Source organism: Mustela erminea, chromosome 20, assembly GCF_009829155.1.
Source record: "Mustela erminea isolate mMusErm1 chromosome 20, mMusErm1.Pri, whole genome shotgun sequence".
Lineage (NCBI taxonomy): Eukaryota > Metazoa > Chordata > Mammalia > Carnivora > Mustelidae > Mustela > Mustela erminea.
Window position 1 is genome coordinate 27,634,361 of NC_045633.1, and position 25,647 is coordinate 27,660,007.

The following is a 25,647-nucleotide window of genomic DNA, read 5'->3' on the forward strand; positions in this document are numbered from 1 at the left end:
TCAACATCTCAGGGTCCTGGGATTGAGCTCTCTGCTCAGCAGAGATCCTGCTTCCCCCTCTCCCTCTGCCTGCCTCTCTGCCTACTTGTGATCTCTCTCTCTGTGTGTCAAATAAATAAAAATCTTTTTTTAAAAAAGAATTTTGCTAGTTCTTGTCACCTGTTTATTCTTCTGAAAAAAAATTGGAATTATTTTGTCAGCTTTCAAAAATAGTTCCATTGACTTTTTTTAGTGATGTTAAACCTATCATGAGTTTTATGAGAGCTGACTTCTTGGAGATTCTGTCTTTCCACCTAGAAAATAACCTGTTTCTCCATTTCATTAGTTCCTTTTTTATATCATGTAGGGAAGCTTGCTGGCTTACGCCACAGGCTCTATACTTCTGTGTGAAAGTTGTGCCAAGATTCTGTTCTGTTGCTACTAGGAATAGATTTTCCCTCTATTCCATCTTGGAGGTAGCTCACATTGTTGGGATACTGCAATAGTCCTGATGTTCGAGTGTTTGTCTTCTGTCTAGCCACTTTCCATATTTTCTTATTATTCTAATGATTTTCCAACTGATCCTCTTAAGTTTTCAAGGTAGACAGTCACATCTACTCCAAATAATAAGGACTTGTTTTTTCCTTTTTTCTTTTTTAATCTTACAGGGTTGGCCAGAATAATTTAAAAGAATAATCAGCCTAGTAGCGAGTCTCTTTTTCATCCTCTGATCTCAGTGGAATGTCTGCCAGGGGTTTACTGTTACATATGATAGTGATCTTCTGTTCCATACTGGTAAATAATTTGCATATCTTGAAATGCGGAGATCTTAAGTGACTTTTTACAAATACACGTACACCACATAGCTCCTACCTCAAGTAAGGTACAAAATGTTTCCACCTGCTGGGCGGCTCCCCTGTAGCCCTTCTCAGTCCGTCCTCCTCCTGCAAGGACCAGCACTCAGCAGGCCTCATTCCCCTGCAGCCTGTTCCTGCTCATATAAATGAACAGGATCTTGGTTTGAAACAATTCTTCATGATCTAGTACATTCTTCCTATTCACGGTTCTTATGATTTTTAAAATATCTTTTTGGAAATTTCTTCTGTTGAGCCAGTTATTCCTAAAATAGCAATATTCCATGTAACAATAGCCTACAACTTCCTCTATGAACGTCCTTGGCTCCATAGCCCTGAGGTGAATTCCTGAGGTCCTGCCCTCCACAGTTAAAAGGTGACACGCCAAGGGCCTTGGTCCTCATCATGATGCCAGGGTCTTGGGCCTCACACTCCAAATTAAAGTATTTTCCCTTAACTTCGAAAGGAACACTATCTTCCACAAGTTAATGCCATACTCGTTTCTAGGCCGGAGGGATCTGCACTGTGGGTGTCTCACCGAGACAATGCCTGTCTCTCTCTGGTGACTTAGCAGCTTTCTTTTCAAACTCTGCTGTCCAGCATATCACTTTTCTCTTTGTCCTCCAGGAAACCCAGAGCAGTCGGAACTGAGTGCTTAGCTGGACTACCTCCAAGGGGCTCAACACTGTCCTCTCCTCCTTAATGATTTTGGGTTTATTTTTTATTTGGGGGTTTATTTATTTTTCATTTTCATTTTGTATCCAATATTATATGTATTTTCACTTCAGATGTTGAAATGTTTTTTTAAAGCTTCTCTGTGTGTGTGTGTGTGTGTGTGTACATATACACACTCGCACATGCACATGCAGAGACCAAGGGAGGCCAGACCACAGTCCTGATCCCCAGAGGGCCATACAAGGTCACGGAGCGATGCCGTGAGAACCAACGTGAACCTGGCAGACGGACCCGGCAGGGTGTGTGGGCAGCTCTGTCCTGGTGTGAGGGACAGAGGCAGCTGGAGCAAGCAGGAAGGTTGCTCATTCTGAATTGGTGATTGAAGCCCCTGGAAGGAAGGGTGCCGAAGACCCCTGGGAGTCCAGGGGCTGGGCCTGGGATCTGCGAGCCCACTAAGGGGCGTTGTCCTGGGCGGGTCAGCTAACCTGGCTGGAGCATGCCAAGTCCCAGGGGACGCTTTGGGCTCCAGGGGGCACTTTCCCCAAGTCTGTGTCTTCTTGGGCACAGGACAGTGCCATGGCCTCAGCTTTCTCAAGCAGGGCACTTTCTGTCAGTGGCTGGCCTATGACCAGTTTCTGGGGGGCATTCTCCGGGGCTTAGAATCTTCGGGGAGGCAGGAGGGCTCCCTTGTCCTTCACAGGGATAACTCTAAGCTGTGCGGCTCAGCTCTTTGTTCTGCGGTCCCAGAGTCCTCTCAGCCAGCGCCCGGCAGCTGCACCCCGCTCCCCATGAGCTCGTTTGCTCCCAAGTGCAATCCACTCCCGCCTGGCTCTGTACCGCGTGTTCGACTTCTTCATCCCCGCTTGCTATTATGTGCTTAAAAGCTGACAGGCTTTGCGCTGTTTTGCTTGCCAAAATTGTAGAGACTTTGTTCTTTATGCTTCCAATCGTTTTAATGCTGTCTTTGAAACATAGCTCACGCAGGTATCTACTAATAGCCTCAGAGTTGTTAGGAAGTATTTTATGTCTCAGCTCATTTTTCTTGGGGCTTTTGCATATTGAACCTCACATTAATGGCATTTGCTCCTATTTTAAAATCCGTGCGGGAAGACAGAGTTGTATCACCGACACTCATTGTGGTTCTCTTGCTGTGCCTTGGGCCCAGAGAGGGGCTGAGGTGGGGAGCTGGGGGTTCTCGCCCTCTCCGCTCCCTGCCCTCCAGGAAGATATCGGGGGGACGGCGGTGCTGCAGCCCTTGCTGGGGCGCCCCTGTGGCAGGCCCTTTCAAGCCTGTCGCACACACTGCTATGACTGCTTGGTGCCGATGCAGAGAGGGCCGCCTGCTTCCAACCAGCCAAAGTTCGAGCTCTCCAAGGTCCGACCCATTGAGTGGGCACACCGCCACCATCATGATGTGGCTGCTGCCCACAGCCCCGTTCCCCTCTGGTTCTGAAATTATCCAATCCCTGTTCCCAACCCCCTGACTTCTCTCCACCTCTCTGAAGCAGATGGCTTCTCCTGCTCAGCACCCGTGTCCTGTCCGGGAGAGCATATCCCCTTGCAGCCTAAGCCTTGGCCTCATCTGAGGTCTCACCCACAGTGCATAGGTTCCAGTCCCTTGGATGTGAAGAGCATAATGTCCCAAAGCCCATTCCTGGCGTTGCTTTGGCTGCTTTCTGTAGTGGGGGCAGGGAGGCTCACTTAGTTCCCAGATGCTCAGCGCTTTCATTCTCGACCTTGAAGGCCATACTTGGGGCCTCTTCCCTCTGGCTTTGCACACTTTTTGTTGCTCTGATGATATCTCCAGCAGAGAAAGCTTTCCCTAAGTGGGGGGCACCATACTCTAACTGTCTACTTCTTGGGCCCTTGTCTTAGGAGAGAGCCCCTGCTGCCTCCCCACTCCCAGGTCAGGGAGTTCCCTGACACAGGTTTCTCTGGTGGCCTCCGCCACACCCTGCAGGTCGTGACCATCCATCCCATGACTCAGGCCTCAGGCTTCTTTCCCAGGGTTGCCGTGAGCAGGTCCGAATCACAGAATCCTTCCAAACTTGTGCTTCAGTGCACTTTCTAGATATGTGTGATGGCTCAGTGGCATCCTGTCCGTCCCAAGGACCTTGTTGTCTCGTGTCACAAGCATGGCCCATCCTCCCAATGTGCCTTCCACCTGCCGAGCAGGACACTGCAGCGCAACTACAAAGTTAAGGCCTCTCAGTCTTGTAACACTTTCTTTTGTTTTGTTTTTTAATTTATTTACTTATTTATTTTTAATTTTTATTTATTTATTTTTAATTTCTTTTCAGTGTTCCAGAATTCATTGTTTATGCACCATACCCAGTGCTCCGTGTAATACGTGTCCTTCACCATACCCCCCACCAGGCTCACCCAACCTCCTACACCCCTCCCCTCCAAAACCCTCAGTTAGTTCCTCAGAGTCCACAGTCTCGCCCTCCAATTTCCCTCAACTCCCTTCTCCTCTCCATCTCCCAGTGTCTTCCATGTTATTCCTATGCTCCACAAATAAGCAAAACCATATGATAATTGACTTTCTCTGCTTGACTTATTTCACTCAACATAATCTTTTCCAGTCTTGTCCATGTTGATACAAAAGTTGCGTGTTGGTCCTTTCTGATGGAGGCAAAATATTCCATAGTATATATGGACCATATCTTCTGTATCCATTTGTCCATAACACTTTGTAACCAGAGTCGTCTTTATCCTTTGCAGAACTAGTTTTTTTTTTTTTTTTAAGATTTAATTTATTTGACAGAGAGAGATCACAAGCAGAGAGAGAGAGGAAGGAGCAGGCTCCCTGCCTAGCAGAGAGCCTGATGCGGGACTCGATCCCGGGACCCTGAGATTATGACCTGAGCTGAAGGCAGAGGCTTAACCCACTGAGCCACCCAGGCAGCCCGCAGAACTAGTTTTTTTCTGTGCTTCTCTTGGAATGTCCTGCCGAGCTTTGAATGAGCCAAGAGACACCGTTCTGTAGTGCCCACTGAGCTTGCCTCTGAGTCCCCTCTCCAGCCTGTCACGGACAAGGAGCTTGGGGCAGGGATTGACTCTTGGTCTGAGCAGCCAAGCCATACAGAGGTTGTCTGGGCCCTGAAGCCCCATTTCTCGGTTCTCGTGACAACCGGATGTTCAGGGCACTTGACTGTTGAGAAGAAAACAGTGATCATCCCACCAAATTAATTTCAGTGGCTCAGTGAGCTGGACACTGAAACGTAGGTCAGAGTAGTGTCTGAAAAACTTGAAGATAATTGCAGAGAGTGCTTGAGAAGTCATGAAAATGGTTTTTAAAAAGCAGTAGAATGTACCTGGGCCTGTTCGGTTTCATTTTTTTTTATACTCTATTTTCCAAGTTTTCGTTAATGAATATATATGTATTTTTGTGATGTGTTTCATACATATATAGATAATTTTATATGTATATGAAATTTTTGTGTAGTTGTATATATAATCAGTATAAATTTTGTGTGTGTGTGTGTGTGTGTGTGTGTGTGTGTGTGTGTATATATATATATATATATATATATATATGTTATTGGTTTTTGGTTTTTGGTTTTTTTTACCCTTCTCTCATCACTTCATGGGCATATGATGCCCGGAGTAGACTTGAGTTTTGGATGGTTCATGTTGCTTGGGGCTCTCATTGAGGAAAACAATTCAGAGCCCCAGGAGTCTCTGTGAAGCCTCAGTCAGGGCCAGCGCCAATGTGGGCCGGAAGCTCCAGGCCCATCTGTCCTTGCGCCTTCCAGAACAGACGCCAGCTTCCGACCATGAGGGCACTCAGCAACTGCCGTTCACAGCTGTGGAAGACATGGCCCCTTGCTGTCACTCCACCACATGGACAGCAGGCCCTCAAACGCTGAGAGATGAAGTGAGCTGCATCTGGAACAGTGGGACAGCCCATCGTCGTCGGCTCCAGCGTCAGGAACGGTCGTGGTGGCTTGAAACCCGGCTGTGCAGCAGCTCTGAGCCTGCTGTCCACGCCTCCCTGCGTGAACTGTGTGCACTCGCACACCCAGCTCCGTTCTCTTCTCCCACAGAGCGCACAGGGCCTCCCAGTGCGGGTCCCACGCGACTTGCCCCAGCTTATACCTCCCTTTCCTGGTCCACTCCAGCATGAACAGACAGGCCTTTTCTTCTCTTCTGGTTTATTTTAGAATAGTTTCAGGTTTGCGGAGTTATTGGGAGATAGAGAATTTCCAAAAGCCCAGACATGGTTTCCCATCTTGGGAATATCTTCCATCCATGTGGTACATTGGTCACAATGAATGAACCAATATTGCCATATTTATTATTAACTAAAGTCCATGCTTTATTCACAATCACTCAGTTCTGACCCAGGATCCCACCCAGGACACTACAGCGCATTAGCAGTGCTTGGACTCCTCTTGGCAGGACGGTTTCTCAGACGTTCCATTTATGACGACCTTGACAGTTTTAAGGAGTGCATGTCAGGTGCTTTGTAGAACGTCACTAGGTCGGGATTTGGGGATGTTTTTCTAATGATTAGACCAGCAATTCTAGCGTTCTAAAAGGAAGAACACAAAAGCCAAGTGCCACTCCTGTCCTTTCCAATCAGGAGTACGTGCCATCAGCCAGCCTTACCACTGTTGATGCTGGAGAGGCGTTTTGCCATTGGAAAGAGCAACTTAATTTGTGCCCAGACTTCGATTCTCACCCATCCTGAGTGTGCAGTATCTTCCTGAGAAATCCAGAGCACTTACATCCTAAACAGCCAGCATGGGGAAGGAGAGCCTCTCACGAGTGTGGCGTGGCTGAGACTCTTGGAAGCTTCGGGCCAAGAGTATAGCTCTGCTTCTGGGTCATCCCTGGGACCAGGCTCTTGACTTGCAGGAGTCAATACTAACTATGACCAGTAATGAGAAGTCGGAAAGAGCAAAGTTGCCTTGACCTGGGAGTTTCTGCCAAGGTGGAAAGATGAGACTGTGATCTGTGATTCCATCCTTCTGTGTCTCCTTTTCACATATGAACGTGAGGGTGATCATACCTGCCACAAGGTTTTGTGAAGGTTACCTGTGTACATATGAAGTCACCCTCGTGCCCAGGACATTGCAGGTACTTTCACGGAACAGATGCTGATTGAGCCCCTGCTCCATGTCAGGCACACTTCTAAGTATGAAGGATCTAATAGTGAGTAAAATCGAAACAGCGGAGTTTATCTTGTGGGTGGTTATTTAAATGGGTATTATTTTTATGTATATTATTATTATTATAACCTAAAGCTTATATTTTAAGAGACACAGTACACAGACTATTGTAGCCAAAACCACAGTGGAATCAGCATTAAGAAAATAATAAATGTGCATCTTAAGTCTTCCACTTAATGCTCTGTAACCCAGGGGAAGTTGTTTTTTGTTTTTATTTTATTTTATTTTATTTATTTATTTGACAGAGAGAGTTCACAGTAGACAGAGAGGCAGGCAGAGAGAGAGAGAGGGAAACAGGCTCCCTGCTGAGCAGAGATCCCGATGCAGGACTCGATCCCAGGATCCTGAGATCATGACCTGAGCCGAAGGCAGCGGCTTAACCCACTGAGCCACCCAGGCGCCCCAGGGGAAGTTGTTTTAATGCAAGAAGTTAATTCTCATTCATAGTAAAAAATATAAGGCAAAGCATCAGTGAAATCGCATTTTTCGTCTACCAAACATGATTTAAGATGGTCACAATGCTCAATGCTGGCAATGTTGCGATTAAACAGTCACTTTCTAGAAACTTTTTAGTATGAAAAATATGACACATACACAAAGGTATTCGTGCGTTCATTTTTGATACCATCAACATATTACCATATTGGTTTCGTCGAGTGCCCACCTTTTTTTTTTTTTTTTTTTTTGGTTTTGTTTTGCTAGGGTATTTTTAAGGAAATCCCAGACATTATGTCATTTCAACTTTAAGTGATTTTATACATAGCTCAACTAAATGACATCACATATAGCAAAATTAATGGTAATCCTTAATATCATCTTATACTCAGTCCATATTTATATGGCCCAAATTGCTTTTTTTATGTGTTTATTTAAATTCATTTAGTTAGCATACAGTGTAATATTAGTTTCTGGTGTAGAGTCTAGTGATTCATCACTTCCATACTATACCCAGTGCTCATGAGGACACGTGCCCTCCTTGATGCCCATCAGCCAGTTACCCCGTCACCCGGCCCACCTCCCCCCACCCAGCAACACCCAGTTTGTTCTCTACAATTAAGAGTGTTTCTTGGTCCCTCCCCACAACATGATCATTTGCTTCATTTCTTAAATTCCATGGAGGAATGAAATCATACGGTATTTGTCTTTCTCTGGCCAACTTACTTCACTCAGCATTATGCTCTCTAGCTCTGTCTCATTGCAGATGGCAAGATTTCATTCATTTTATGGCTGAACAAAATTTCCATGCATGTATATACCACTTCTTGTCTATCCATTAATCAGTCAATGGACACTTGGGCTCTTTCCATAATTTGGCTATTGTGGATAATGCTGCTATAAACATCGGGGTACAGGTACCCCTTTGAAGCTGTGTTTTGTATCTTTTTGTAAATACCTAGTAGTACAATGACTAGATTGTAGGGTATTTTTATTTTTAACTTTTCGAGGAACCTCCATACTGTTTTCCAGAATGGTTGCACCAGTTTGCATTCTCACCAACAGTGTATGACATTTCCCCTTTCTGCACATCCTCACCAACATTCATTATTTCTTATGTTGTTGATTTTAGCCATTGTGACTAGTGTGATATCTCATTCCAGGTTTGATTTGTATTTCTGTGATGATGAGTGACAAAGAGCATCTTTTCATATGTCTGTTGGCCATCTAGATGTCTTCTTTGGAAAAAATGTCTATTTGTGTCTTCTGCTCATTTTTTTAACTGGATTATTTGTTTTTTGGGTGTTGAGTTTTATAAGTTCTTTTTATGTTTTAGATGCTAACCCTTTATAAGATACATCTTTTGCAAATATCTTCTCCCGTTCTATTGGTTGCCTTTTAGTTTTGTTGATTGTTTCCTTTGCTATGCAGAAGTTTTCTGTTTTGATGAAGTCCCAATAGTTAATTTTTGCTTTTGTTTCCCTTGCATCAGGAGATGTATCTAGAAAGAAGTTGCTATGGCCAATTTCAAAGAGGTTGCTGCCTGTGTTCTTCTCTAGGATTTTGATGGATTCCTGTCTCACATTTAGGTCTTTCATCCATTTTGAGTCTATTTTTGGGTGTGGTATAAGGAAATGATCCAGTTTCATTTTTACGCCTGTTGCTGTCCACTTTACCCAACACCATTTGTTGAAGAGACTTTTTATTGGACATTCTTTCCTGCTTTGTCGAAGATTAGTTTACTATAGAGTTGAGGGTCCATTTCTGGGCTCTCTCTTCTGTTCCATTGATCTATATGTCTGTTTTAGTGCCAGGACCATACTGTCTTGATGATCACAGCTTTGTAATAGAGCTTGAAGTCTGGAATTGTGATGCCACCAATTTTACTTTTCTTTTTCAGGATTACTTGGCTATTTGAGGTCTTCTGTTGTTCCCTACAGGTCTTTGGAATGTTTGTTCCAGCTCTGAGAAAAATACTGTTGGCATCCTGATGTGGCTTACATGAAATGTGTAGGTTGCTTTGGGCAATATAGACATTTTAATACTTGTTCTCCCAATCCATGAGCATGGAATGTCTTTCCATTTCTTTGTGTCCTCTTCAAATGCTTTTTTAAAAATTGACTGTTTGTAGTTGATTCTTTGAATATAAATCCAGATCCAGACAAGGTCCATCCATCACTTTGGTGTTTCTGTCTCTTGATCGACAAGAGCCCCACTTCCCTTTCCCCTGCTCTCGTCTGGTGAAGAGGCCAGGGCGTCTGGATGTCCCACCATGTCCCATGCCGATTGCTTCCTCAGGATGTCATTTCATTTGTTCCTGCATCTCTTTAATTGCCCAGAGATGGGAAGGAATTTGCATCAGCTTTTGGTTTTGTGTGTTTTCTCGGACCACATGTGTGTGTGTGTGTGTGTGTGTGTGTATCACTGGTGCCTGAATGTCGCTCGGTACTTCCCACTGCATCTCACAAGAAGATGCTGGAGGCCCAGCTGCTCTTTTGGTGATGTTAGGTCTGCCTCCGAGTCTGGAAAGTGATGGCCTGTAAGGCCAGGGGGACAGTATTTATACCTCCCTGAGTCTTCGTTTCCTGACCCATATGAGGAGACAATGGCTCCTCCCCAAGGAGATTCTCATGGTTACAGCTGTAAGTGCGTGTCCAGACAGAGGCTACCGTGTAGACATTAGGGCTAAGTAATAATTACAGGCCCTCCGGCAATGAAAATTTTCTTTGAAAAAGTCTTTTCCTTCCTCGGATACCTTTAACTGAGAACATGGTAAGGTTCTTTTTACTGAGGGGGGAAAAAAAGCTTCCAGTACATTTATGGCGGCTGAAAACTGCCTGTTTTTTCACCAATCCACAGAGCAAAGGAGTGATTAACTCCTCGCGGATTCCGGCACTTGAAGCCAAGAGAAAGATTAGTGATGGCCGCGTGGAGCGGAGGTGTGTTTAATAGCCTGACTGGGAAAGTCCAAGTTTCCTTCGGCTTCTAGATCAGAGGAGCAAGAGGCATCCCTGAAGGGGAGGAAAAAAGCTATTGAAACTTCTATGGGATGCTTTCCTTTCTCAAAAGAATCTTCTACATCCCAGCCCCTCAGAGGAGCCTCTCAGAGCCCTCCTTTCTGAGGACCAGGAGGAGCATCTTCTAAAGGGATTTTGCTTACGGATTGTCAGGGACAGACCTGCCCTTTACATTTCACCAGTTCTCAGCAAGCTTCAAGTTCAGAGACTTGGGAGGGAGCAAATCCTTCCCTCACCACTTTTTTTCTTTCTTTCTTTCTTTCTTTTTTTTTTTTCAGTTCAAATCAGAGTTCCCATGAGATGGATCGGGTTCATTTGTATTAGTTTTCAGTTTAATCTCTCTTCCTGCCAGATCTTTTATCTTCTATGAGGGAGAGGGAAGAGAATAAATAAAGAGTTTTATTTGGACGCATCCGAAGGACTGAGCCGAGCCCCCGGATACAGGGCAGATTAATAGGCCCTGTTGCAGAGTCAGACTGGGGCTGAGCCTCAGATCTGCTGGCTCGCTGCTGTTTGATAGGGTTCCACACTTGGAGGGGCTGCTTATACTCTGAGCTGAATCTGGGAGGGAGGGAGAGGGGTCGTGAGGCACTCTCTGCCCCCTCTGTGCTGACACACATGGGCTCTGTCAGTGGACTTGGCCACCATCCTTTTGAGTTTGCTTCTTTCTGACCTTGGACTCTGTAGGTAACTGAGCAGGTGAGCCGTTTGCTTACAGACACTGAGGTCTTCTGCAGGAAGAGAGGGACAGAGGTAAGTTTTATTGAACACTGCCTCGGCCAGGGTCCCCATGAGAAGTAGGTGGCTGTCTTGACTTAGAGCATCCAAGCAGAGAGTCAGCAAAGGGAAGATCTGCCCAGGGGCAAGTGGAGAGAGACACCGGGACCCTGGGGCCCGAGCTGGCTAACTCAGGACACAGAGGGAAGGGAGATGCAGAGCCCAGAGAGGGAGGTGGTGTAGACCTTCCCAAATAGAGCATGAACCTCTGGGTAAAGAATGCGATAGTCTTGGGCCATCTCCCGGTGAGTAAAAAAGAGCCCAGCCCTGCCAGGCAGGTCGTCCAGGGCCCAGATTGGGGCAGGGAGGTGAGGAGAGACAAGGGGTAGTGGGAGGTGGACGGGCCCGTCCAGCTCCAGTACCCACCAGGCCCTGGCTCTGCACTGGATAAGTCAGCACGTGTCTCTTACTTCAGACCAATGCCAGTCTCGGGAGTGCTATGTTATTTCCCCATTTTTTCTTCCATATTGAAAAAAGAAATGTTTCGTTGTGGTAATACACACCATAACATAAAATTTTACCATCTTAGCCACTTTTAAATGTCCAGTTGAGTGGTCGGGACATTCACATCGTGCCACCCAGCTCTTACCCTCATCTGGCAAAACTGAAGCCGTGGATCCATTAAATGTCTTTCCCTGTCTTTCCCCAGCCCCCAACCCCCACCCTGGCAGCTGCCATTCGCCTCTGCATCTGCGGATCTGACCCCTCCAGGGACCTCTTGTCAGTGGAATCCTACGCTCCCCATCTTCTTGTGACTGCCTCATTTTCAAGGTTTAGCCCTGTCGGAGTGTGTGTCAATTTCTTGTTCAAAGCTGAATAATATTTCATTGCAGGGATGGACTACATTTTGCTCATCTGTCCATCCATCAGTGGACACTCGGGTTCTTAACTAATATCTCTTCGTGACCCTCCTTTCAGTTCGTCGGGGCGTATATTTTGACGTAGAATTTCCGGATCATACGGTAGTTCTACCTTTAGTTAGGAGCCGCCATACTGGTTTCTGCAGCGGCTGCTCCATTTCACATCCCCACCAGCAGGGCACGAATGTTCCAGCTTCTCCCCCCCATTCCCCCCAGCGCCCACACATGCCATTTCTGCTTTCTTTATAGTAGTCATCCTGTGGTTGTGATGTGGATCTCCCTGTGGTTTTGACTTGCCCCTCCTCCCCCCTGCTTTATAGAAGAAGCTCAAACAAGAATGAACAACTGTCAATGGAAACATGTAGTCGGCTGTGACGGCTCTGCACCGGCTGCCTTCTGGAGGGAAGCTGTGTCTCCACTGCTGTGTGGCTTGGCAGGGAGAGGCGCTGCTCCCCACCAGCAGTTACAGGGGTGCGAGGGAAAGTTCTTGCGTTGTCCATGTGCACAAATGGCTAGAGGAGCCTGCTTGGCAGACCAGAGCACCATGAAATGTTTAATGCTTCTAAAAGGGTCTCAGACTCCCAAAGTGAGAAGAGAAATCGGTGTGAGCAATTCTGTAGTTCCCTGGGGATGTACACGTTGCACTCTGAAGGAAACAGAAAGAGCAGGGGGTCCTCATCCAACGTAGATTACCTAGATCACTGAGAATAAAAGCCAGTACACTGAAATGCCCAGCTGGTGCTGAGGACTGCATTCCCAGAAAGCCATTTTTGGAGGCAGCTTTATTCGAAATAATTAAAAAGATTCAGCCTTTGTAGCCCAACTGGCATCCCGCTCCAGAGCGGCATAACTTTTTGTCGAGGAATCCGGCTCCCAAACTCCAGCTCCGTGGTAGACAGCTGGCTGTGAGAGCCAACACAAGTTGCCCTTGAGTCTCATTTCATTTCGAAGTGGCTTGTGGCTCTTTCTTGGTGACTCCTAAGGGAGCAGCATGTGTTCCCAGGCACAGACCTGTGATCCTCATAGTTAGGTCTGTAGGTTTTTGCTGAAGAGGTGTTGATTGTACATGTGGAGGGCTCCCGCGGCTGGCAGCAGCATGGAAATCATGGCTCTCCTCTCTCTGACCATCTCCAGTGTGGGGGAGAGAGATTCGGGCACCACTTCCAAGGAAGGGGGCAGACGGTTTGATTTCCACAAGAACCCCCTTCCCCCAATTTCACTTCACTGATAACTTACAAATGCAGCTCAGGCATCATGACGATTCCAAATGAGAAGTGACAGTGGGTGTTCAAAGTCATTGCCAGGTCCTGTTCATTCCAGGGCATCATTCTACGAAATGATCGGGCCAGAAAGCATGTTTCAACTCTGCACTGAAAGAAAAAAAAAAAAAAAATCTCGCAAAGGTGTGGGAGTCCAGCAGAATCCTCTGAAGCCTTGCAGGCGAGAGCCCATTTGGCTGACAGAGTCGCTCTTGCACACCTGCCGTAAGCTGGGTGCAAAGATATTCTAAACTAGCTGCGAATTTCATTACGTCTGTCTCCAGCCAAAGCCACTGAGGGGTGCGGTGCTGTAATGGGCCGCCACGCAGATGGGTTGCAAAATGCACAGCCCATCTGTCTTTATCATGCTCATTTCCTCTTTTATTAAAATGTTAATGAATATAGTTTTTATTTATCATTTGGTGACATGTGCGGCATCCTTTTCTGGGAGACAAATCTGCAATCTGCCTCACCGTGTGCGCTGACAGGGAACACAGGAATGAGGAATATTTTGGTTCCGTTCAAACTGCCATATGTGGGTTGAAGGAGAAGCCACTTTGCTTGTCAACAGCAGCATGAGGACGACGGGAGGTCTCGGAGTTTAATGCCAGGCCCAGTGGTTACCAGCGGCTAGCCATGTGGCCACGAGCCTTGGTTTCCACTTCGGGGGAACAGGGATAACCCTTCCCTCCGCCCTGGAAACGAAATGAGAGAACTTATGGAAATGTAGTTTGCATTCTCTTATTATTATTCAGATGTGTGTCTGTGTGGTTCTGAATTCCTTTTGCTCATTCTTTCAGACTCTCCATGGAAAGTACATCTGTCAAATGTCGGCCCCGAGATGACAGGCGTCACCGTGCGCGGCCTGACTCCAGCTCGCACCTATCAATTCCGGGTGTGTGCCGTGAATCAAGTGGGCAAAGGCCAGTACAGCGCAGAGACAAGCAGGTGTGTGCTCGCGTAGCCGCGGTGGGCTCTCGGGGCGGCTTGGACCCGAAAGCAAGACTGAGCATCCAGTTAACAAGAAGACATTGATAGAAGGAGTCAACCTGCATCCCTTAGTGGTATTGGCCACACATGCACAGAAAAGACCAGAAGGAAGAGAGAAAGGGAGCCACTCTTGTGTTGGACTAGCTGGGTTTTCTTTCAATGCTCAGAGGGAAATGTCTCCAACTTCCCTAATGCTCCGGCCACACCAGCACAAGGTGTTTCTGAGAGCACAGGCCTTGGTATCCACGAGATGAGGTGCTGACCGTGTCTTCACTCCCTCTGTCCTCTTGGGCCACCGGCCGGACGGGAGCTGCTGCCACCATCCTGACAAGCAAGCGTCTGGCAGGGCACGGCACGTTCCTGAATGGTCCTGACCTGGGACCGTGGCTTCCCCCCATTTCAGTGTGCCCACCCCAACCAACCTGAGCACTGGCGGGGCCCGAATCATAGGAGAGTTGAGATCTAAGTGACTTTTTTCAAATGTGGGAGTTTGATATGAGAAATACTAAAAGGGCTACGGAAAAACACAATTTGGAAGGCATCTCAGGCTGTGGGCCAGTGGCCTGGCTCGCTCAGGCTTGTAATCCCTTCCCGGAGTGGAGATGCTGTGGGTTATCCAGACAGAATAAGGTCACCTCCTGTGTCTTCTTGCTTGCTGGCTGAACTGATTCTCTATTATGTTGATTTGCTGTACCTATTTCATGCATGTCCTCTGAGTTTGATCAGCTGTGTGCCTGGCTTTGTTCATCACTTGATTTTGGTAAATAGTTAAGCTCCAGATTCAGTCAGACAGAGAATGCAAACGGGGACCGTTTGTCTCAGATGCTAATCTCTCTTTCCCTCACCATATTCTATCTCTAGGTTGATGTTACCTGAAGAGCCGCCCAGTGCTCCCCCAAAGAATATTGTAGCCAGTGGGCGTACCAATCAGTCCATCATGGTCCAGTGGCAACCGCCCCCAGAAACAGAGCACAATGGGGTGCTGCGTGGGTATATCCTCAGGCAAGTAGCCCGTGTTTGGCCATTTTTAGGTTCTCGTTATAAAGAGTCCAGGGTCTGTTTTGCTAGGGTCGCAAACTGAAAGGTCTAGAGGAGCCCAATAGTAATCAAGAGACTCGGGCTGATGTTGGACTCTAGGGTGTGGTGGGGGCTATGGCCAACAAGCAACTGTGGGTTGCTTGGGTTGCAGGGGCAGCCTCTGTGTATCCAACCATAGCATATCTGCGTACATATCGAAGCTTGCATCTTGGTAGAAGAATGAAGGGGGATATTATGCGTTGGGGTCAAGGTGTGCTATTCATTCCAAATTTTTTCTTTCTGTTTCAGTTTTTCCCGGGGCATGCATTATTAATAGAATAATTTTTAACTAATAATAATGCAGTTGACATTATCACAATTGACCAGTTACTACCAGGCTAGCTCTTACATGTTCAGTATTGCCAGGTTTCCTAGTGTATTCAAAGAAATTTTTAAAAATCTAGCTTTTTACCTGCGATCTCACAGTTTCTAAACATTGGAAATGAAGTCTGTATGTTTCGAAAGATGGGGCAGGCCAAATTCACACTTCCACAGGCCAGATGTGGCCCAAAGCGTGGCCACTTTGCTTTCCCTGCCTTATATAGGGCAGTCAGGCTTCTGAGAATGTTGAGGGGACTCTACAAGAACTTGGCTGGGTAGGAGAGAAAAAATCTGTTTTGTCAAAATTGCTAATCTTGAAATCACGCCAAATGTGATAATTGCAGTGGTTTGTTGATGCAAGTAGTGAACAGGAACAAGTAAAGCCATGTTAAAAGGTATTTATGAAATCTCTTCTAACAGACGGTACAGCCACAGACAGACATATTCATTCCACGACCTGCACTTTGCATCCATCCCTAGCCTTATGGGGCAAGAACCGTGGGTGTCCATCACTACCTTCCCCCCAGTATCAGGCTCGTGCCCTTGTGAGCTTGTGATCAGCAAATACTGGGTTAACAGAGGTTGAAAGGAGCTAAATGTAATGTCTTAGAAAAACATAAGAAGCTACAAAAGTGTAGCTGCTCTAGCTCTGTGCTCTTTGCATAGGGAGGACCGCTCTTCCCAGCAGCTATTGATATAATCATCCGCTCATGGTTTAACATACCTTTATCCATACGCGTGATATATTAGCCCATCACAACCACTTCACTGCTCTTCTCAGGTCTTGCTCAAGCATGTGAATTATCCTCTAAACACAAGCTAGATCATTATCTACATGAAGTGGTTTAAAGCTGGCCGTCTTGCAGGGGTCACGGGGACTAGAGGACTGGAATCAGCACTTGGGGCCCCTTTGGTCACTCTGCCCCTTTCTTTTTTATTATTTTTTTTTTTTAATTTAAAGATTTTTATTTATTTATTTGAGAGAGAGACAGTGAGAGAGCATGAGCGAGGAGAAGGTCAGAGGGAGAAGCAGACTCCCCGTGGAGCTGGGAGCCCGATGTGGGACTTGATCCCGGCGCTCCGGGATCACGACCCGAGCCGAAGGCAGTTGTCCAACCAACTAAGCCACCCAGGCGTCCCGACTCTGCTCCTTTCAATAAGAAACTGAAAGGGCCCCTTTGGGCAGGGGGCACCTGTGGGCTTGGAGCAGTCCCCAGTTCCCTCCCAAAAACAGGCTGGGGCTTCCCACACACACAGGCCCAGATCTCCTGTCCATTCCGGCTGTCACTCATGGCCTGTGCTCATCAGGTAATGAAAATAATTTCCTTGCCCTCCCCGCCTGGCCCTACCCACCCTTGTCATCCCAACTGCCTCCATCTCAAATGCACAGAGAAGGGTCCTCAGGTTCCAGCTGCCAAGGAAGGACTTTAAAAGTCAACCCGCAGAACCAACCTTGGGGCGAGGACTTTAATAAGAAAATCTTTCTGATGTTACAAGGCCCCATCAGGAACTGCACGTTTCTCTATTTTGCGGGATTACCACCATTAAAAGGATCTTGTGTGATGGTGTCAGTGGAGTCGAGTGCTGGGAAAGAGGGCATCTGTATTTGTAGGGGTTTAAATCAAGAAAGTCCTAAAATGAGGGTGTATGACCCAAGGCCTGTGAATAGCAAAGTTTCCAGAAATTAAAGGCCCATGCCAAAATGCATTTACTTGGAAACATTTCCAAATAATCCTCCAGTCTGCAAATCAGCTCTGTTTGCAACTGTGAGCCCTCCAGGGCTCAAGTGTCTGTGTCAGACATACAGCCGAATCCATGGAGGCACAAAATGGAAATAAATCACCACCGTGGCTCAGGCCGTAAGAAGTGGTTAGGATGTGTGTGCAGTAATAAAATATTTATAATAATGGGCAGGGTGCTTCTTTGAGAGGAGCGTAGGGGTTATGTCCTTTAAAAACATTCTCCTGTTTATTTCCATATAAAAAAATCATCTTCTTCTGCCTGAGACGGTCTCCCGGGCAACGTATCCCACCAGTCAGAGGACAATGCCCTGCACTTTTGTTATTAATTGTGACCTTCCCAGACATCCTGTGAGTATTACAAAAGCACCCTGAGCCGCAGGTCAGAATGGACCAACCTGCCTGCCGCGGAAAGGAGGGCAGCCCGCTTCCAAGACACGAATCCCGTGGCTTGTTCGGCACGATCGTATGAACAGGCGTCTAGGAGAGGCTATGGCTTGTGCAGGCTTCAGTGTCTTTGCTTAGCATATTTCCTGGACGCGCGGCGTTTCCAAATTAGCAATATCTTCAGTGGGTTCTGCACTGTCACAGCTCTCCAGCACCCACCGTTTCATCTTATTCTTGTGACAACCCTTTGAAAGGCTATTATGATGATGTCATTTTCAGGAGTTAAAATCCAAGGCTCAGAGAAGTGATGTTAAGACCACGCTCAAGGCCACCCAGCCCCTCTGTCTTCTTCCCAGCCTGTGCCTTCTGGAGCTGACTTCTTCGCTTTTCCCTGGAAGGCGTATTGTGTCGTGTTGGGTCCGCACTAATGAGCTCTCTCTGTAAACGATAGCACCCAGTGTGCCATGTTGGTTGTAAGTGGTCCTGGTCACCATTCACACACCGGGCCACGCTGGGTGGGGGCCAACCCTTGCCTTCTCCCAAATGGCTGATTGTCTCAGTGCTATTTATTTTATAGACAGGGAATTTAAGTGGGATTTTCTGGCACGTGGCTTATTTGATGCCAGGCCTCTCTCTCTGTGGGCTTTGAAGACCATGACATCCTATAGATGAACCTACCCCCTGCTAGGAAGCGCACCCATACCTGCTTGGTGCAGGCAGTTGAGTAGGCAACAGAAGTGGATGGAATCTGAAGCAAAAATGCAGGGTAAGGCATCGGCTTCCATTTTTGCCCGTCACGGGGGAGCACAGCCGTCCCTGCGCCTCTGGCCCCGTGAGCAGCTGCTGCTCTTAGACAGGAGGGGGCAGGAGGATGCCTGGAACCCTCTTGCTGTTCCAGTGCTGCCTGCTCTTGCTCCTGTATCTTCCCACCACACGGGCCTCACCTGTACAAATGATTTGTAGCAAGAGGAGCTGAAAGACTGCCCTCAGAAAATTCGGACGTTCACGAAGAACCTTTTACTGCCTTCTCCAGACTTCCATACTGTATTTTTAGCTGTCATTCTCTTCGGAGAGCTGTTGTCCATGGAAGGGCCTGAATCGGGGGTGGGGGGGGGGGGGTGTCTTCCTTTTCCTGACAACAGCAGCCTGGCATGGCCTTCCCCTTTATGCCCAGACACTCCGCCTGGGACAGTGCAGGGACCAGAGAGATGCTGCAGCCCGCGGGGGAGCGCCGTGTCAGTGCAGAGCCAGACCCCAATCTGCCTCAAGAGCCCTTGCTCAAGGGCGCCTCCTGTCTTCACCCTTTCCCCCTCATCAGATGAAGCTGTGTCTTCCAGAGGCAGGAGCCGCCGCTTGGACAGGATTTAGGGTGTTCCTGAAGCCTCAGGATAACCAAGGCAGGTCTTCCCAGGACAGGTCCTCCCTGCATATGCCCCTCGCTCGACCCCCAGGAACTAATCCACTTCTACAAACAAAATCAGGAAAAACATTTGCTCTTCCCAATAATGCTGCCAAAGTCCTTTCACAGTACACATGGCAGTTTCCTAATTTATACATTTTCTAAGTCCAGGGTCATGTATGTCACTTTATTTATTTTATTTTTTTTATAAACATATAATGTATTTTTAGCCCAATGGGTACAGGTCTGTGAATTGCCAGGCTTACACACTTCACAGCACTCACCATAGCACATACCGTCCCCAAGGTCCATAACCCCACCACCCTCTCCCAACCCCCCTCACCCCAGCAACCCTCTGTTCTGTGAGATTAAGAGTCTCTTATGATTTGTCTCCCTTCCCATCCCCTCTTGTTTCATTTATTCTTTTTCTACCCCACAAACCCTCCACATTGCATCTCCACTTCCTCATATCAGGGAGACCATATGATAGTTGTCTGTCTCCGATTGACTTATTTCGCTAAGCATAATTTCTAGTTTCATCCACATCATCACAAATGGCAAGATTTCATTTCTTTTGATGGCTGCATAGTATTCCATCAAAATCCTTGAGGAGAACACAGGCAGCAACCTCTTCAACCTCAGCCACAGCAACTTCTTTTTAGGAACATCGCCAAAGACAAGGGAAGCAAGGGCAAAAATGAACTATTGGGACTCCATCAAGATCAAAACCTTTTGCACAGCAAAGGAAACAGTTAACAAAACCAAAAGACAACTGACAGAATGGGAGAAGATATTTGCAAACGACATATCAGATAAAGGGCCAGTATCCAAATCTATAAAGAGCTTAGCAAACTCAACACCCAAAGAACAAATAATCCAATCAAGAAATGGGCAGAGGACATGAACAGACATTTCTGCAAAGAAGACATCCAAATGGCCAACAGACACATGAAAAAGTGCTCCACATCACTCGGCATCAGGGAAATACAAATCAAAACCACAATGAGATAACACCTGACACCAGTCAGAATGGCTAAGATTAACAAGTCAGGAAATGACAGATGCTGGAGAGGATGCGGAGAAAGAGGAACCCTCCTACACTGTTGGTGGGAATGCAAGCTGGTGCAGCCACTCTGGAAAACAGCATGGAGGTCCCTCAAAAAGTTGAAAATAGAGCTACCCTATGACCCAGAAATTGCCCTACTGTGTATTTACCCTAAAGATACAAACGTAGTGATCCGAAGGGGCACATGCACCCGAATGTTCATAATAGCAATGTCCACAATAGCCAAACTATGGAAAGAACCTAGATGTCCATCAACAGATGAATGAATAAAGAAGATGTGGTGTATGTATGTCACTTTTTAAAAATAAATACAACTTTAAATTTATGTCTTTGGGGGAGGGTGAATTGTTCTATTTATTCTACATGTTTCCTTCCTTAACAGTGAGGTAAAATTGGTCTATAACACCGTATTAGTGTCAAGGGTACACCGTAATAATTCACTTTGCATACACTGTAGAGTGATGACCCTGGTAAGTCTGGCCACCTGCAGTCATGATACAGTTAACCCCTTCACCCATTTTGTCCGCAAAGCTCCTCTACAAAGCAGCTTGTCCTGTAGCATTGACTAGCATTGGAAAAATGGGAACACCATGTAGAGATACTTGTTCTGGTGCTGCGACACTCACGGAACAGATCTAGAACCCAGATGGAAGAGGAGACCAAGAGGTTTCCCTGCTTCTCCACACATTTCAGAGCTGCGGGAGGAAAGCATCGCTCCCAAGTTGTCACTTATGGCTACACCCTGACAGAAATCATGGTTGGAACTTCTGGTACTAAGTCCCCATGCTCCCCAGACGAGTTACACTTAAAAAGCCATCTCTTTTCCTTACCCGTCACATGTGGAGATGTCAGTTTTGTCCAGAGCTTAAAATCGCTGGGAGACTCAACGACCCCTCTTGGAACGGTTGGCTTAGGAGGCCGTGTTTTCCGGGGCTGCCCTCTGGCCTCGCTCTCGTCTGCTGACTTTGTTTCCCTCCCCTTGCGTGGAGCAAATGCGGTGTGCCCACTGCCTGGTTCCAGCTGTTTCTCCCTGCTCCACTGCAGGTACCGCCTGGCCGGCTTGCCGGGAGAACACCAGCAGCGCAACATCACCAGCCCGGAGGTCAACTACTGCCTGGTGACAGAGCTGATCATCTGGACGCAGTACGAGATCCAGGTGGCCGCCTACAACGGGGCGGGCCTGGGCGTCTTCAGCAGGGCCGTGACCGAATACACCCTCCAGGGAGGTAAGCTGGCTTTCCCGCACGGTTGCTGGGGAGCGGGGCGCGCCGAATTTGCCTGCAGCTTGTTAGAAATAAAAGTAAAGGGCCTGACTGTGCCTCTCAGGGTCAGTGAGAAAGGAATCACGTCACCCGGTCTCTGCTCCGACAGTGGAGCAGGACTGGAAAAGGGACACAGATGAAATTCTAGCTGCTTGCTTCAGGGTGGTAAGGCCGAGAGGGTCTCCACACAGCCATCAGCGGTCCACGTGCTCACTGAAAGATTCATGCAGTCGCCAGTTTCTAAATGGAACCGTGATACGTTTCACAGTAAATCTGGCTGTGGAGTCCCAGGCGATACTGTGGAGGTTCTCCAAAGAGAGGGATTATTTAGAATTTTGTTTTGAGTAGTGTATTGTGATTATTGGTAAAGGAATTTGCAACTTGGTGCTTTTTTTTTTTTTTTTTTTTTTTTTTTTTGGATTTTCAGTTATACAAGCCAAACAATTTACTAAATTGGTAAAAACCCCTCCCGGCGCCCACCCTTCCCCAAAATGGCCAGGCAGAATGACATAAAGCCAGTGGGTCCCACCTTCATAGGCTCTACCCCAACCCCATCATTTTAAGGCTGATCCCCGCACCACATTCTGGAGGACCTGGGTCTCAGCTGCAGGAAGGTTGGCGTTCAGAAATATTTTGCTCTTGGTACACCCGAAAGAAATGGATGGACCCCGTCTTGGGGCGGCTGTGTGTGCCCTCAGCACCCCGATCCCGGTCACGGGAAGCAGTTCCCCCACAAAATCAACAACTCCTTTCATTTTGCACTTCCAGCCGCTGCTGACTTGCAGGTGTGAGTTTATTTGCTTCGGCGTTTTTATTGCCACCAGGCCTTGACCTTTGTCAAATGATAAGGTTTCTAACTGCCCCCTTCTCTCCCCAAATCATGCCAGAGACCTAATGTTCCTTGATATTACATAATGTTATCATCACCCCATATCGATTGGCTGTCCGTCATCATCCGTAAGTCCATAAAGCCTCCTTTATAAATGAAGCACAGTCATTTCTGCTTCCACAGGGAAATATGTCACCGGCAGGAATAGTTAAAATGCAAGACAGCCAGGGTGGACCCGCTCATCCACACGTGAGGCTTGATTACTCATTGGAAAATGGAGACAGCCGAGCACCTGGACAATTAATGTTTGCTTTAATTCGTCTACTTAATAACAATAAATTTGGAAATACTTAAAGTAATGAATATTGCTATTAACAATCCCCTATTGCTGTTAATGATGACTGCTTCATTTTGGTCCTGGGATGTCTGAGTCCCGTGCTGGGCACAGGGAAGCACAGCTCCATCTCACTGAGAAGGGCTTGTGCCTTAGAGTTTGGCTTTGGCTCCATTGGCACTGGGGAGCCATTGAAGGTTGAGAGCAGTGAGTGACAGGAGCAAAATGTCATATAAGGAGGAAGAGCTTGTTGGCAGCTGTGCAGAGGAGCGGAGGCCACAGCAGCCCAATGGCCACAGCGACTCCAGGCCCACAGGCAGTGATGTGGCCATGAATGGATGGGTTCCTACAGCTCTGACACAGGCTGTGAGAAGGGCGTGCTGGTAAGTTTCTGGTCTGAAACACCAGGGTGCAGGCCTAGGCAGAGGTGGCAGGGGGCAGGCTCCCACCTCTGGGTCAGATGATGGAGAGACTGACTGAGGATGCTTCTGCTAGGTGCGAGGATTTGCTTTCCTCCACTAGGTGACAAGTGGTTTCTCTTAGTTCTCTGCCCGAGTATGGTTCATACTGTCGTTCTTTTTTTAAACTCTTGATGAGCTGACATCCCTCGATGACGCCCTGTGTGTAATTTCCCCATCTGTATCTCAGCTTTTGCAGCTGGGTTGTCTTCCTTTGTCTGGGTGTTGGAGGGCTGGTGTTGGAGCCCCGAGCCTAGAGCCCCTGCAGGTCTCGGGGCACCCAGGGGACGTTCTCATAATTCACATCTTCCTCCCTGTTGGCGTTGCTGCCTCTGGCGTGCTCACAAGAAACATGGGCGTCTTTATCCTCCCTCTGGGGGACACAGTCCTCTCCTTTTCCCGTGTTTTAGACTCTTCCTATGTGCTCACGTGCCTGTAACATCCTGGGGAAAGGACCCTGTGCTTCTTGAATGCAGTGGGTCCTTTCCTGCTGTTCCAGATGCTGTTGTACACTTCCTCCTCCACCTGTCCCTTGGTCACCTGATAGAGTTTCTCAGGCTTGTGACAGCCTCTGACCCTTCACCAGGAAGCGCCATCGACCCTGGCCCTCCTCTGAGGGCCACGCCTGAGCCCCAGGGCAAATCAGGGCCAAGATGCTTGTGGAGCACAGCATCAGGATCCTGTCCCTTGGGTGTGGCTACGGCGCTTAACTCGCATGAGGAGGGGTACCCGGGCAGGGAGATGGCCAGCCCCAGCATGCCATGTGCTCCCGCCGTGCAGGTCCAGTCCTGCTCATCAGGAGAATCCTGGTCAGCCACCCCACAGCTTGTAAATTGGGTCCCGCATCAGTGTTCCTACCCAAGACAGGACACATGTAAGAGAGGATTTAGACACGCAGATGGGAAGAACCGGGGAGTGGAGGCGGGGGACCTGGTCTCGAGCAGGGGCAGAGTAAACCAGATAAAAAATGATCCGATTAAAAGGTGAGGCATTAGGAAGAAAAATGGCAACAGCAGGGGCCATGAATAATTTACGGAGATGATGATGGAAAGCACGGGTTTGTGAGCTGTCTTCCCACACACGAGCTCGCTCACATCTGTCCAGAAACAGCCCTTTCTGGCTAGCCCATCAAGGCCTGACTCCACAGTCACTGCTTATCTGCATTCTAGAAGCACATCGCCTCTGTGAGCCACAGGTTCCCCATTGTAAAATTATACCCTGGAAGAGTAGAGTGTGTGCCCTTGGCTGCCTCACGGGTGGGTGTGAGAGAAGACACAGGCAAGGCCTTGAAAAGCCCTGAGAGCCTACACAAATACCCCGTGGCTACTGTTTGTCCCCCTCCTTCCTCCCAGGGCAATGCCCGGCATCTGCTTTGTATTTGAATGTCTCTGCGGTGACGGTTGTACTGAGAGAAATGGGGTCAATCTCTGCCAATAGGGAAATCTCGAGGGGTGTGAGCACCTAGCGCGTGCCCAGTGTCACGTGATGGGCCACAGCCCTGAGAGTAGGGAAGACACCAGACACGCTGTCCAATTTGGGGCAGCCTTGCCTGGGAGGGGAGACTAACATTTGTGATGAAAGAGCAAGAAACCCACGAAACCAGCCTCGCTCGGGTGTGGTCGCTTCCTGTCTGTCCAAAAGATCGGTGTGACAAGTGTGCTGCCAAGACTTGCGAGCTGAGAGACTCAGAGGAACCTGCCATCGACATGGAAAGGGACTTTATTGGGATCGACATGGTGGGAACACAGCGCAGGAGTTAGGGTTCCACTGTCCGTAGTGGTTGGAAACGGAGTCCAGCTGCGGGAAACAGACCCAGAGTAACAGCTAAAACACAATGAAGGGGTGTTTTTATTTTCTCCCATCCCAAGTGGGCCTTGGGCTGCACAGGGTCTTACTGGCAGCTCCATGGCCCCCAGATAGGCTCCTTCTTTTTGCTTTGCCATCTTTAGACTTTGCCTTGTGGCTGCAAGCTAGCTACTGGGATACCAGCTATCATGCCCACATTCTAGAAGGAGGAAGGCACGGTGTTGTACCATACAGCCAGCTATGCAAGTATGCTCGTCTTGGAAGAACTTTCTTAGAAGTTCCCTCTGCTGCTGACTAGGCATACAATTCATGGGCTGTCTCTGTGCAGAAAAGCCTAGAAAGGTGCTCGTTTGGCTGGATACATTTCTGCCAGTTGCTAAGAAAGGAAGGGGGGACAGACAGTGGAGGGCAGCTACCAGTTTCTGCCTCGCATTCTACAGCGACTCCTGCTGAGGAGTGAAACGCAGAGGATATGCAATTTCTAGACATAAAATTGTGTGGCCTCCTGTCTCACAGCCCGCTGCATGCGGAGGGCCTCAGGATCCTTGGAATCACCCACATAAGAATTAGCAGACACCAGCCGCATGGCTCTTCGAGCCCTTGGCATTGGGGTCTCAGCTCATGGTCCATTTGGGCACCAGCTCAGCAAGCTTGTGGACACTGGGGGCCCCTCTCCATGGGCTTAAGGTGCCCCATGACTGTTAGTGCCTCGTGTTGACAAAGCCTGTAGGACTGAGCTGGCCCTTGCAGCTGGAAAGAGAATAATTTCAATATCTGATTATTAGAGGGGAAGAAAATTACTCATAAAATTAATTTTTTGTTCAGCCTAATTTGGAAAATTATTGGAACATATATGCACATAATTCTGGAGTCCGTCAGGACACCCTGGGAACAGCAGGAAGCACCCAGGCTTCTGGAAACATAAAGCTTCCGTCCAGCCCGCCTG

At 47.8% G+C, this 25,647-nt stretch overlaps 1 protein-coding gene across 3 annotated transcripts in view; it reads left to right on the forward strand.

The window, feature by feature from the left end:
* SDK1 (sidekick cell adhesion molecule 1) overlaps positions 1-25,647 on the forward strand; it is an 854,095-nt gene that overhangs the window by 655,571 nt on the left and 172,877 nt on the right. For all 3 annotated transcript variants that reach the window (XM_032327040.1, XM_032327041.1, XM_032327042.1), the window contains exons 15-17: positions 13,834-13,981; positions 14,885-15,025; positions 21,057-21,238. In XM_032327040.1, the coding sequence (XP_032182931.1) occupies positions 13,834-13,981; positions 14,885-15,025; positions 21,057-21,238 (471 nt within the window). The remainder of the gene's footprint in view (positions 1-13,833; positions 13,982-14,884; positions 15,026-21,056; positions 21,239-25,647) is intronic.